Source organism: Syngnathoides biaculeatus, chromosome 3 (genome assembly GCF_019802595.1).
Source record: "Syngnathoides biaculeatus isolate LvHL_M chromosome 3, ASM1980259v1, whole genome shotgun sequence".
Classification (NCBI taxonomy): domain Eukaryota; kingdom Metazoa; phylum Chordata; class Actinopteri; order Syngnathiformes; family Syngnathidae; genus Syngnathoides; species Syngnathoides biaculeatus.
In genome coordinates, this window is record NC_084642.1 from 37,990,428 (window position 1) to 38,004,439 (window position 14,012).

General features: G+C 42.0%; 1 protein-coding gene across 10 annotated transcripts in view; it reads left to right on the forward strand.

Moving 5' to 3' along the window:
- The window catches only part of herc1 (HECT and RLD domain containing E3 ubiquitin protein ligase family member 1), a 219,481-nt gene that overhangs the window by 177,862 nt on the left and 27,607 nt on the right, over nucleotides 1-14,012 (forward strand). For all 10 annotated transcript variants that reach the window (XM_061815706.1, XM_061815707.1, XM_061815705.1 and 7 more), the window contains 11 exons: nucleotides 147-277; nucleotides 360-577; nucleotides 2,587-2,707; nucleotides 2,804-2,950; nucleotides 3,933-4,034; nucleotides 5,921-6,094; nucleotides 6,847-7,146; nucleotides 7,252-7,317; nucleotides 7,431-7,556; nucleotides 10,495-10,633; nucleotides 10,846-11,027. In XM_061815706.1, coding sequence (XP_061671690.1) covers nucleotides 147-277; nucleotides 360-577; nucleotides 2,587-2,707; nucleotides 2,804-2,950; nucleotides 3,933-4,034; nucleotides 5,921-6,094; nucleotides 6,847-7,146; nucleotides 7,252-7,317; nucleotides 7,431-7,556; nucleotides 10,495-10,633; nucleotides 10,846-11,027 — 1,706 coding nt within the window. The remainder of the gene's footprint in view (nucleotides 1-146; nucleotides 278-359; nucleotides 578-2,586; nucleotides 2,708-2,803; nucleotides 2,951-3,932; nucleotides 4,035-5,920; nucleotides 6,095-6,846; nucleotides 7,147-7,251; nucleotides 7,318-7,430; nucleotides 7,557-10,494; nucleotides 10,634-10,845; nucleotides 11,028-14,012) is intronic.

Consider the following 14,012-nt stretch of genomic DNA (forward strand, 5'->3'; position numbering starts at 1 on the left):
GTGTTATATTTTTCATGTTAGTAATGGTTTCAACAGCATTGTGAATTACAAAAGCAGCAGATTGTTTTGCATCAGAAAGCTATGTTGATGATTGACGGACAAATGTGTTGATGAAATACTAAGTACATTTTGTTTGTTTTTCCCAGTGGCAGTGATGAACATAGCATGGTACAGAGAAGACAAGCCCTTTGTGGTGGGCTATGCAGACGGTAAGCTACTGATTGGATCCAAAGAGCCCTTAGAACAAGGAGCCATTGTGGTAATTGATGCACACAAGGTATGAAAATGCTCAACAAACTTTAAATATAATGGTAAATTTACAATTGACATGTTATCAAATGAACGTTAATGTTTTTCAGGAATCAATCACTAATATGAAGTGGAGTCCTACAGGACAAATCTTGATGACATCTGCCAAAGAAGAGACTGTGAAGCTTTGGGGAAATCTTGGCTCATGTTCTGAACTGGGCACCGGCTGGTGTTGTTTAATGACTCTGAAACAACCCTCCCTGATTAATAGTGTTGCCTGGTGCAGCTTACCAGGATGTGGTCCAAAGCCTCTCAGCATGCTAGCTATGTAGGTCATAATGAAAAAAAATTAACAATTTCCTAAAACGTATAAAGGTTAAGACATACATTTGAGCAATACAGTGTAAAATGCTTTGACTTCACAATAATTGCCTCAGCCCTTGTTAGATTTATACTTCAGTAAAAATATATTCGCTATATATAATCGCTTTACAACCATGAATGTTGTTGTATTGTACCGTAATTTGTTTGGAGAAATACATTGTATTGCTGGATGTCACATATAAAAGACCAAATTCTTCTTTTCCTTTCGGCTTGTCCCAATTAGGGGTCGCCACAGCGTGTCATTTTTTTCCATCTAAGCCTATCTTGTGGATATTCCTCACTAACACCCAGTCTTCATGTCCTCCCTCACCACATCAACCTTTTCTGTGGTCTTCGTCTCGCTCTTTTGCCTGGCACCTCCATCCTCAGCACCCTTCTACCAATGTACTCACTCTCCAAAACATCCATCTTTGGCTCTCCCTCTAATTTCTAATCCTATCCAACCTGCTCACTCCGAGCGAGAACTTCAACATCTTCATTTCTGATAACTCATGTTCTGCTTCCTGTTGTTTCTTCAGTGCCACCTGTCTCTAATCCATACATCATGGCCGGCCTCACCACTATAAACTCGCATATACTTATTTCTGACCTGAGTCTAGCCTCCGCTCCTCTTTCTCATAACTTCATTGTGTGGCTCATCATCTTTATTCCTCTGTAGTTTACTAGTAGTAGTACTGTAGCACTCTTTCCATCTACTGAGCACACTACTGGCAGCAGTCAACACATTTCCATCTCTATCCTTAATCACCTTTACTTGCTTTACATCCTTCCCATCTCTATCCCTCTGTCTGGCCAACCTGTAGAGATCCTTTTCGCCTTCTTTTGTATCCAATCCGGTGTACATGTCGTCATATGCCTCTTGTTTAGCCTTCGCCACCTCTACCTTCGCCCTACGTCGCATTTCAATGTACTCCTTTCGCCTCTCCTCAGTCCTCTCCGTGTCCCACTTCTTCGCTAATCTCTTTTCTTGAAAGACTTTGACATGTCCAAACCATTGAAGTGTGCTTTCTCGAACCATGTTTCCAAACATCCAACTTTGGCTATCCCTCGGATGTGCTCATTTCTAAACCTATCCAACCAGCTCACTCTTTGAGAGAACACATTGACTTTGTTATCCTCAAGCCACTTTTTAACCATTTCTACAGTATGCTTAGGGTCACCTTTCGCCTCTCCTCAGACCTCTCTAAGTCCCACTTCTTTCTCGCTAACCTTCTTCTCCCCTTTCTTACCAGAAGACACTATGTACTCTCTGCCTACCTCTCTGATCACCTTGGGTGTAGTAATCTTCCGGGAGCTCCTCCTGTCCATCGAGAGCCCGTCTCACCTTTTTCCGAGCTTCCACCACATGGTTCTCTGCTCTACCTTTGTCTTCTTAATTTTCCTACTCACCACCAGAATTATTGTCCACACCACCATCCTCAGGTGTCGAGCTATACTCTCCCATACTACTACCTTACAGTCAGTAACGTCCTTCAGAATACATCTGCACAAAATGTAATCCACCTGCATGCTTCTACCACTGCCCTTGTAGACCACCCTCTGTTCTTGCCTCTTCTGGAAAAAAAGTGTTCACTACTGCCATTTCCATTCTTTTTGCAAAGTCCACCGCCCTCTCTCACTCAAAGTTCCTTTCCTGGATGCCGTACTTACCCATCACTACTTCATTGCCCCCGTTTCCTTTTCCTTCACCAACCTGTCCATTACTATCTGCACCAATCCCAACTCTTTCTCTGTCTTGGATGCTCAGAACTGTTTTATCTAGTTCCTAGGTAACTAAATTGTGTATTTTTTCTGTTGCAGAACCTATAATTGTCTCCTATGTTCTTGTAACAAACTTGCAAAGTTTGTATTGAAAATGGTCATTCGGGTGTCTATTGAGTGCATATGAGCTTCTGAACACAACTCTAACTGATTTTGATTGCTTTGAGTTTCATGTGCCGTCATGCTTTTCAGATGCTGTCAAAACGGTCTGGTCACAGTCTGGACTGTTCCACAGGAAATCTCAAACTTTCCAGAATCCTATTCCTCAGACTCAGAGGGTTTGTGGGAGAAAGAAACAAATCCTAAACACATGGTGCTTTTTTCGTTTGAAGGAATATCATTTGTTGTTTTGATAAATAGTCACTTAATACTTCACCTTTCACATGCTTTCACTGTGGTTGTGTTGTAGTCATCCCAATGGTCACACCATGCAGCAACGTGTGTTTTCCAGCTGAAGGGCCACATCACTCCAGTGAGAATGGTTGTCTTTAGTCCTGATGGTCTTGCTTTGGCCTCTGGGGGAGTTGGAGGCCTCATGAACATCTGGTCCCTGAGAGTAAGAATTATTTTCTTGAGCTGAAGTTGTAGCCCCATTTAATAAAATCCATTAGTGCTAATCACGAAAATCAATGTCGGAGACTTCTCATCTTTGAGGAAAAAAAAGTCTAAATATTACACCTCGGACTCGTCACAATCCCCAATCGCTATTGACAGTTATGAATGAATTTTTTATTCCTTTTCCTACTTATTCCAAAATAAAGACATTATTTTCCAACAAATGAAAAATTTGATTTAATTATTTGAAAGCAATCTATAGGTCCTTGGTCCATCCAGGGCGCAGTTGTTTTTTTGGGGGGGGTTACAGATTTTCTCACAACACCAGCGAAGACAGCAGAGCATTTTGTTTGTTTGTTTGTTTAGTAACTCCTTTTCCCTGCGGAGAATGCAATTGCCAAAATGCTCCTTTTTAGTTTAAAGTGATTTACTAGGATCCTTCACAGCATCGTGGCCGTGGCCAGTAAAATCACTAAAACAGCTACTGAACTTATCTGCTAGTTAATAAGTAGACTGTAGCTGGCTAGCTCTCATCAATCATCTACCTTGATGTGTTGCACAAGTCTTGCATAACGTTATCCAATTCATCTGGCGCCCTCGCAATCTTCCATAAACATCCGTGTAACTCCTCGCGTCCATCAGAAGCCGGCAAACCGCAGAGATTGTCATCTCAAGGGAAACTAAAGCATTGTGTTCCGTGTGATCAAGTACAACTGTGGCTACAATTGTTCATATGCACAGTAGAAATGCTGGCGGATGTACATGAAGTCTTGATCTCTTGTCAGAATAAAATATGTACTTTAACTAATTTTCATTAGAATGTGAAGATTAGGATATGACAGTATTTTATTGCCAGTCATTTGTTGCACTAATAAATCTTGCATATACGCTCTGTATAGAACACGTATTCTAACCTCTGCATGTCATGCACGGTGTCTGCATTTGGATGTATATGATCTAGATTTATTTTGTGTCTTTACCAGGATGGGTCAGTTGTTCAAACAGTTGTTGCTGGTTCAGGGGCCATTCAGAATATTGTCTGGATCCCAGATGTGGGTGTCGCTGTCTGCTCCAACAGGTCAAAGGTAAAGTCCATGTATGTCTTGTACCGTTTTATGGTTGTTGCGGTATCGCCATATTAAACTGGATATTTATTTGCAGTGGCAGTGACTTTTCTGATAGAACTTGGGCTTTGAAGGCAGATCGGTCACATTTTAAGTCCAACAATGGACAAACTAAAAAAATAGTAACTAGCATTTTGATAAATGTTAGTCTGCTTCCTAGGTATTGTCAAGGTGACCTTGAGCAAGGCACCGTCCCTGGGTCCCAAGTCAAGAGGTGCCCCATTGTTTCTGGAGCCCCTTCACTCAAATTTCTCCCTTTCCATGTCTAATGTGTTGTCTAGTATTCTTTTTGGTGCAATACAAGCCTATACAGCAGGGTGAGTTGGAATTTTCATTTGAGGGGGGGAAATCAACACATATGGACACACACTCACACACAGCGGTGTGGAAAAACTGTTTGCCCCCATTCTAATTCCATATGTTTTTGCACCTTTGTCACACTCAAATTTTTCCCATCGAACACATTTAAATATTACAGAGACACAAGTAAACACAAAATGCAGTTATTAAATGGTTTGTGATGTTAAATCCTCTCTTATTTAATAGTTTAGAGAAGATTTTCACCAAAGGCTCGATTACATTGTGCCCAGCGCTGATTTCTTGGATTTATTCTCATCTGATGAAGAAATAGCAGTATCGGTTGATCGGGAAGACGGAGGAATACTTTCATACAGATTTGAACATGTTGAATATTCAGATGCGGGACGTAAGTGCGTAAACAAAGGCCCCCGGTGCTCCGGGCCGGGAGACGCAGATGGTTCTTCAGACGGGAATGATGCGGAGTCTGACGAGCGAGCTCAGGCGGCGGGCAGTGGGCCGCAAGCCAGGCTTCGGCGGCGGGCCGCGAGCCAGGCGTCCGGCGGCGGGCCGCGAGCCAGGCGTCCGGCGGCGGGCCGCGAGCCAGGCGTCCGGCGGCGGGCCGCGAGCCAGGCGTCCGGCGGCGGGCCGCGAGCCGAGCCGGCGGAGCTCACTAATCAGACTCCGCGTCAATCCCGTCCAAAAAACTATCCGCGTCTGCCGGCCCGGAGCTCCGGGGGCATTTGTTTACGCACTCAGGTCCTGCTAGTAGGCCTCCGAGTAGTCACTCTGGCGTCATTCCGCCCGAAGAACCATCTAAATATTCAACATTATTTACAGCCACAGGTTCAAATCTGTATGGAAGTATTCCTCCGTCTTCTCGATCAACTAATATTGCTATTACTTCATCAGATGAGGGTAAATCCAAGAAATCAGTGCTGGGCACAACGTAATCGGGCCTTTGGTGCGACACCTTACACGTCACATCCGCGCACGTAAGTTATGTGACTCGCGAAAATGTCAGCACTCCTGAAAATTCGTAATTGTTCAATCAAAATCTTCTCAAAACACTATTAAATGTGAGAGGATTTAACATCACATTGTCAAAATAGAGTACATATTACATGACTTATTGGATACATTGTTAATGAAAAGCATTGGATTTCCCCTTTAAGAGCCACATTGCGAGTTATTGCAAATGCTTGATTGCAGCTGCTGCTGAGGATGGCCCAAACTGTTTATTAGTTTTGGATCGTAATCACTTTTTCCACACAGGGTCATGTAGGTTTAGATTCTTTTTTCCCCCTTATTAATAAAAACCTTAATTTAAAATCAAAATTTTATTTCCATTTGCTTAATAATGGGGAACATTTAAGTGTAACATATTAGAAAAGGCTCAAATAATTTTTTTGGGTAAACGTGTAAAGTGTGTGTGTGTGTGTGTGTGTGTGTGGTGTGTGTGTGTGTGTGTGTGTGTGTGTGCGTGTGCGTGTGCGTGTGTGTATACACAGATAAATGTACTCTTCTGCTTTCTTTTCCATTTTTCTTAGGATGTGTTGGTTGTGAATTGTTCCAAAGAGTTCATGGCAACGAACCATGTGCTGGCCACTTCCCGCACTGCTCTTAAGAAGCAGGGTGTAGTTGGTCTCAACATGGCACCTTGCATGAGGGCCTTTCTGGAGAGACTACCTCTTATGTTGCAGGAGCAGTATGCATATGAGAAGGTTATGAACATTTGATATCCTTACTAGTTCCCTTAATAAATGAAAAATCTACATTATTGTTTTATTCTGGCGATTTTCCATACTGGGATCGAGCTATCGATAAGTGTAGCAATGAAAATAAACACATTGGAATGGAAGAACGGAATGTACATTTGGGGCTAATCCAGTCATTTCCACTCAATCGAGTGAGAAGCATTGAAACGCATTACTTTTTTTTTTTTTTTTTTTTTTTTTTTTGACATTGGTACAACATTTCCTGGCCCAGAAAGAAACCATAAGGGGAAGATGAAATAGTTGGACAACCTAACAAAATTGTTTGCATCCACATTTACTTGTGGGAAATCAAATTAGATCAACACAACTTTGCATACACGCTTAAAATCACCCATTCAGTTATTTTGTAGTATGTCACTATGTGACTTCAGATTTTTAGGTCTAAAGACTACGGACAAACCTGAAAATCATAAGCAGATCCTCTGTAAGTTCCATCTTTCTGTGGAAAAGGTAATTGGAAAAGTTTAAGCAAAATTAAAAAGAAAAAAAGTTCATTCCAACAAAAAATTTTGCCAAACTGTCACGATCATGTTTTAGTCTAAGTAGCACATTATGATGTAATATAACCTCAGTGATAGTGATAAATATTAAGTTCTATGTGATCAACAACATCCTGAGCCATTAGTTGACACTGTTGAACACATCAGGCTTAATATTGTTTCAAGTTTCATTCATTCAGTTGTTTTCTGAACATCTAGCCTCATGTAGTATGTGGGGAGCAGCTTATCCACAGCCCCTACATGCAGTGCCTCGCCTCTCTGGCAGTGGGACTCCACCTGGACCAGCTCCTGTGCTGCCCAACAGTGCCGCCTTCTCTCCGACACTGTCCACCCGAATCTGGCTCTGCCATCTGGAGTGCCAGTGAGTGGGCCTGGCTGGACTGCTTCTCAACAACAATGAAGGCAGCAGAGGCCCTGGCTCGAGGTGCTATCTTCCCCGAGTCCTTTACTGTTCCTGACCTGGAACCTGTTTCCAAAGATGAAATGACATTGATCATGGTGAGGAGGGGTTGTAATGTTTTTCCTACATTTCAAAAACTAATTTATGTTAAGCTATAATGAACGTGTGAAATAATGTTGTTTCTGCTGTGTGTGTTTTTACAGGACAATACTAAATGGGTCTCTGGTATGGATGAACAAATCATGTCCTGGGCAACTTCTAGACCAGAGGTAATTAAATTCTTCCCTGATATTTGTATTATAAACAGATTATAATGAATAGTTAACAATGACACCACCTGGTGTATCTATTTTCACAAAATTTGCATGTTGGATGTGTCCAGGACTGGCACCTGGGAGGAAAATCTGATGTGTATTTGTGGGGTGCTGGGCGACATGGTCAGTTGGCTGAGGCAGGCAGAAACCTCTTGATACCAACCATTGCACCCTCCTTCTCACAGGCGCAACAGGTATAGATTGTACAGAAATAATCCAACAATTCTCACCTCTTTCTTAAAATGACAGTTAATTATTAAGTAAGTTCATTTTTGGACCCATGTTAATGGTGTGACTATCATGACATCACCTTTGGTCACGCTAACAATCAGTTTGTTCATACTTCTGGTCAGAAGGAATTATGTCATGAGCCATCAATTTGTCCAACCATTTTGTGCTTTTGACATTTTGGGTGTCAAATAATTTTTTTTTTTTTTTTTTTTTTTTTTTTTTGTGGACCACAGTAGTTGCGGTTACTCTTAGAGGGTCATTATGATTGTGAACCCATATAAATATATTATGGCGTTATCTACATAGAGTATACATGCAAAAATATGGATGAATGGCTAGTTTTGGTCTTGGTAGGGTCCCCCATGACAACGTATGTACTTTATTGAAGTATTTAACAATGTAAACAGTGAGTTCGGTTGTACTTTGAATTCTCTTGAGGTTGCTTGATTCCCATGTTTATCCACGTAACGCTTGCAGTTTATGTTGTGCTTTGTAAATGTTTCTCTTCGCTGGTGCCATTTTTGGGGTTCCTTAGCCAAAATGTTGTTTTGCACAAAACACATACATAAAATTGTAGACCTGCACCAGGCTGGGAAGGCTGAATTTACAATGTGTAAGCATCTTTGTATGAAGAAATCAACTCTGGATGCAATTATTAGAAAATGGAAGCCATACAAGACCACTGTTATCTCCCTCGAGCTGGGACTCCCCGCAAGATCTCACCCTTGGGGTCAAAACTATCACACAATAAAATTCCAGAACCACACATTTGGCACCTAGTGAATTACTTGCAATGAGCTGGGACCAAAGTAACAAAGGCTACCATTACTAAAACACCACTTCGCCAGGCACTCAAATCCTGCAGTGCCAGACATGTCCCCCTGATTAAGCCAGTACATGTCCAGGATTGCAGGGGGAGCATTTGGAAGATCGAGAAGAGTCATATGGTCAGGTGAAACCAAAATAGGTTTGTTTTTGTTTTGTTTTTTTAGAAAAACTCAACTTGTCATCTTTGGAGAGGAAAGAATTGTCTTTCTAGAACACCATACCTAGTATGAAGCACGTGGGCGGAAACATGCTTTGGGCCTGTTTTTCTGCAAAAAGGACCTGTATGACTGATCCTTTTGGAGGAAAGAATGAATGGAGCCATGTATCATGTGATTTTGAGTGAAAACCTCCTTTCAACAGCAAGGGTATTGAAGATGAAATATGGCTGGGTCTTTCAGCATGGCAGTGATTTTTTTTTTTTTTTTTTTTTTTTTTTTTTGCCCCTCTTTATAAGGTTTCCCCTTGCCGATGAAACTGAATCAACATATGCTGTTCTAAACAGTATGTTGAGCAACCCATTTTCGTCAGGCTTTCAAGGAGAAATGGATGTTCAACAGGAGCGGACTTCATATAAGTCACCATGGGGCCACCTGATTCAAACCTTTTTCACAAAGTTGAAGACCTGACTGATTGAATGCCACACTGCTATTTTTTAAACACACCCCTTTCAACAAATTTCCCAATTGCACAGCCTTAAAGCCCGGGTGTCATCCCTATAAACATTCTAAAATAGATATTGTAATGAAAAATGTATATAACATTATTCACTTCAATGTTTATATGAAAAAATAAATGTGAGCAGAGAGCGCGTCATCCATGCGCAAAGTTGCATAAGTTTTATTCTACGATATCCAAGTGGTCGCCATATTGGCTGCGTCCTCCGTCCGTGACGTCACCCGGACATTCGCAGATAAAAACACGCAGTGCACCTTAACTATGGGAGACAAACGCGCCCCGTCTGACACGGAAGCTCTTTTCGAAAAGGAGAACACCAAACAAACGAGTGAAGTTACCGGGGCAATATTACACTATTGTTTCGAGCCCTCGGGGCAATATTACACTATTGTTTCGAGCCATATTCAGATGATATGCGATCACGGCCAAACCTCATCCCCTCCATACCACTTCCGCGGCGGAGATGAGCCATCGTGGTGACAAGCAGCCTTCGCAGAAGCAGTGACCGCCGAATGCAGCGCCTCAGCCGGTGTGGCTGATTTTCTGTGCCGTGGTAGCATGTAAGGAGGAGGTGGAGCCGAGCCATGCTGTTTTTAGGGGTATGTTCAAAGCCGCTGCAGTACTTGTTGGACACCGTCGAGCTGGGGCGCATTACTGCCTACCTGTTATTCTGAACCCACAAAGCTCTCGTCCTCTGCACCCGTGCAATCCATTTTTCACAACGAACCGGGTCTCTTGCTAACTTATGAAGGCTAAATCCATTCTCCCGAATGTTCAAGCAATGTCCAGCAATGCAATGAGCCGGCATTTTGGCTAACACGAAGGAACAACAAGCTACCTTCCCGGAGGTAAAACTAATGGAAACAAACTAGACCACTAGGGGGCGCCTCTGTCCTGCACGTCACTTCCTGGTTCTTTTCGAAAACAAATCCCTCGAGAGGATTTTCATGGCGGGAGTTACAAAAAGCTGTATATGTCAAAATCATGTTTTGTGGTGGAAAAAAAACATGGGACCATATTGCCTGTGGGTTTTTCATTAATAATATACCAAAAATAATCCATTTCATGACACTTGACCTTTAAGAATGTGTATATCAATGCTGGCTCTTGTTGGTTTTCTGAGAATCTACTGTTAAACTTGTTTAACGTAGCAATAAAAAAGGGCTGAAAACATGGAGTAATCTGGTTTGTCATATTGCACTATTATTTTTAACTACTATAGCAAACAATGAAAATTACAGGCCTCTCATCTATTTAATTGGGGAAAACATGCACAATTGATTACTACATACTTTTTTTGCCCCACTACACAGAAGGAGTTAGATGATACTTAAAATCTTCAACTCTTAGCATACCTGTATTACTTTTCAGTTAAACAGTCAGCTTCTCTCTCCCCAGGTTGTTTGTGGTCAGAACTGCACGTTTGTTATGCAACCTAACGGGACTGTGTTGGCCTGTGGAGAGGGAAGCTATGGTCGTCTGGGACAAGGAAATTCTGATGACCTGCATGTCCTCACTGTCATCTCAGCTCTTCAAGGTGGTATCAAATCAGAAGTTCACTATGTACAAGTTTATTTGCACCTTTTGAGACTTCATAAGCTACAGTATCTTAGATGACTCAAACGTTTGCAGGTTGTTATGATTATTTAAGAAGGGGCTTAAATTTTAGATTTTTCAAGTCTTCTTTTCCCAAAATTCCTTTTTAGTTACCTTTACTTTTGACTGTGACAATGTGTTGGTATTCCTTAGGTTTTGTGGTGACGCAGCTGGTGACATCATGTGGTAGTGATGGTCACTCAATGGCTCTGACAGAGAGTGGTGAGGTGTTTAGCTGGGGCGATGGTGACTATGGCAAGCTGGGCCATGGAAACAGTGACCGCCAGCGCCGGCCAAGACAGATTGAAGCTCTTCAAGGAGAAGAGGTTGTGCAGGTCAGTCATGTTCCTGAAGTTACAAAAAGTACATTGTATGCATTCACCATTCATCCATCTACCGCCTATCTGTGGTTGGGGTAGGAACCTAATGCTACTTACCCACCAGAAGCAAAAGTGCAAGTTCAGCTTTTCCATCTTCGACCGTTCGGGCAAAGGAGGCGAATTTGCGAATGCCTGCACAACCCCGCAAGGATTCGCATCTATCTGCGCAAAATGCATTCAACTTTCTATGTAATCACAATGCATGAAACATCCTAAACACATCCCATGGGTACATAGCATAAGAAGGGAGGTCCCAACTTCCCTCTCCCCAACTACTTCTCGCCACTCTTCCTGGGGCCAACTGGGAGTCAAAGGGCTGTATTTTCCAGTCTATCATAAAGGGCCACTGTCATGAAATGCATGATTTTTAATGTTATTATTGAAAAAAACGGTAGCCAACATGGACCCGTGCGTTTTTTCACCACAAAACATGATTTTAACGTATACAGCTTTTTGTAACTCTCGCCATGAAAATCCTCTCGAGGGATTTGTTTTCAAGAAGAAGCAGAAAGTGACGTACATGGCAGGACCACCCTCACTCGTTTGTTTCTATTAGTTTTACCTCCGGGAAGGTAGCTCGTTATTCCTTCGTGTTAACCAAAACGCCGGCTCGTTGCATTGCTGGACTATTATTATCATTATTTTTTTAAAATATTTTGTCATTTTTATTGTTTGTAAGCCGTTTTAAATGTTTTATGTCTTTGTTTTCAAATGCCTTTAATCATGTAAAGCACATTGAGTTTCCTCGTGTATGAAATGCGGTATACAAATAAATTTGCTTTGCTTTTGGCATTGCATGTTCACTGATCTGATTCACCAAAATCACATTAGATCCCCTGCGCCACAACTTGAATGTGAAATTAGTCGGCGCAAGTTCAGATGCACTTTCTGTGCACCAAATTCTCACTCTGCCAAGCGCATCTGCAAGGGCACTCCCTTGCTGTGCTGATACCACCCAGTTTTGCACTGAGCAATTTGCCAAATAGGCAAATGTGTGAGCAAGCCAATGTGAAAATCAGGATGTGGACCATTCATGCTCCACTGCATGTTGCTCACTCTACGAACATAGAGCTAGTGTCTCTCACATGTCCAAGGTCCCCGGCCCCCCAGCCAGTGGGACATGCCAGAACGTCTCACTAGTGATACCTCAGGAGGCATCCAAACCAGATGCCCAAGCCACATCATTTGCCTCATTATTTATACTATTTGCTCATGTGGACAATGTCAGTGCTACTTGGAAGGGAATAATTGAGTGGAGCGCTCTTACCCTGACCTGAACCTAAAATTTGCTTTTTTTATTGGACCTCTCTCCTTATTGTAGATTGTCCACAATGAATCCCATGTTTAAACTTTTCCTTTCAGCTTGTCCCATAAAGGGTCGCCACAGCATGTCATCTTTTTCCATGCACACCTATTTCCTGCATTTTCCTCTTTATCACTAACTGCCCTCATGTCTTCCTTCACAACATCCATCAACCTTCTCTTTGGTCTTCCTTTCACCTTTTTTCCTGGCAGTCCATATTCAGCACCCTTCTACCAATATACTCACTCTCTTGCCTCTGGATATGTCTTCTCTCTCAAATCTTGTCTCCAAAACATCTAACTTTGGCTCTCCCTCTAATGAGCTCATTTCTAATCTTATCCAACATGCTCCCTCCTAACTTTGCTTCCTGTTGTCTCTTTAATGCTACTGTCTCTAATCCGTACAGCATGGCTAACATCGTAATTGTTTTATAAACTTTGCCCTTCATCTTAGCAGAGACTCATCTGTCACATGATACAACAGACACCTTTCGCCACCTGTTCCAACCTGCTTGGAACCATTTCTTCACTTCGTTACCACACTCACCATTGCTCTGGATTGTTGGCCCCAAGTATTTAAAGTCGTCCACCCTCACTATCTCTTCTCCCTGCAGCCTCGCTCTTACCCCTCCACCCCTCTCATCTCTCATTCACGCACATTTAAGTTGTTCTACTAAGGCTAATCTTCATTCCTCTCCTTTCTAGTGCATGCCTCCAATTTTATAATTGTTCCTCCTACAAAGGATCATTTATTAGGTTCAGGGGACAATTGCTTTTTCACAGAGGGCAGATCACAATGTCATCTGCAGACATTATGGTCCAAGGGAATTCCAGTCTAACATCATCTGTCAGCCTATCCATGACCACAGCAAGCAGGAAGCGGCTCAGAGCTGATCCCCGATGCAGTCTCATCTCCACCTTAAATTCTAATAGATTTTTGCTACTCTTTCGAGGCATGAAACCATACTGTTGCTCACAGATGCTTACTTCTGTCCTGAGTTTTGCCCCACTACTCTTTCCCATAACTCAGACAAGATGGTATTCCACCTATAAATGGAATTCCATCTTTTCAAATATCATGGAAAAAAAAAAAACAATTCCAGACCAATGCAACTGCGCAATTGTCACACATTCTAAGCGCACATTAAACCACCATTGGCTTGGTTTGGTTAACAATGTATTTTTTTGTTTGTTGACATTTTCATTGTAGGTTTGCAAAAACACAAATTTTTCTTAGAAATGTTCTGATGAGAATGTAGAAGTTGTAATCTGAATATTTGAATGAGCCTTGTAACTTAAATGGATGACACTGATCTGACCACAATGTCTGATGTTGCTCACAGTGGTCAAAGGGAGCGCTCACAGGCTTATTAGTGTGTTTGCTCAGACACGAGAGCAATTACCTAAATTGGTCAAAAACTCCACAGCCACCTTTCAAAATTGCTTCCATACCGCCACAGGTATGTCATCAGGACCAACTATTTTTCCATTTTTTTTAATCGTCTTTAGTGCCATTTTAACTTCCCCCTTACTAATCATTGTCACTTCCTGGTCCATTACACTTGCCACTTCTACTCTTCCTTCTCTATTTTCTCCATTCATCAACTTCTCAAAGTATTCTTTCCATCTATTTAGCAC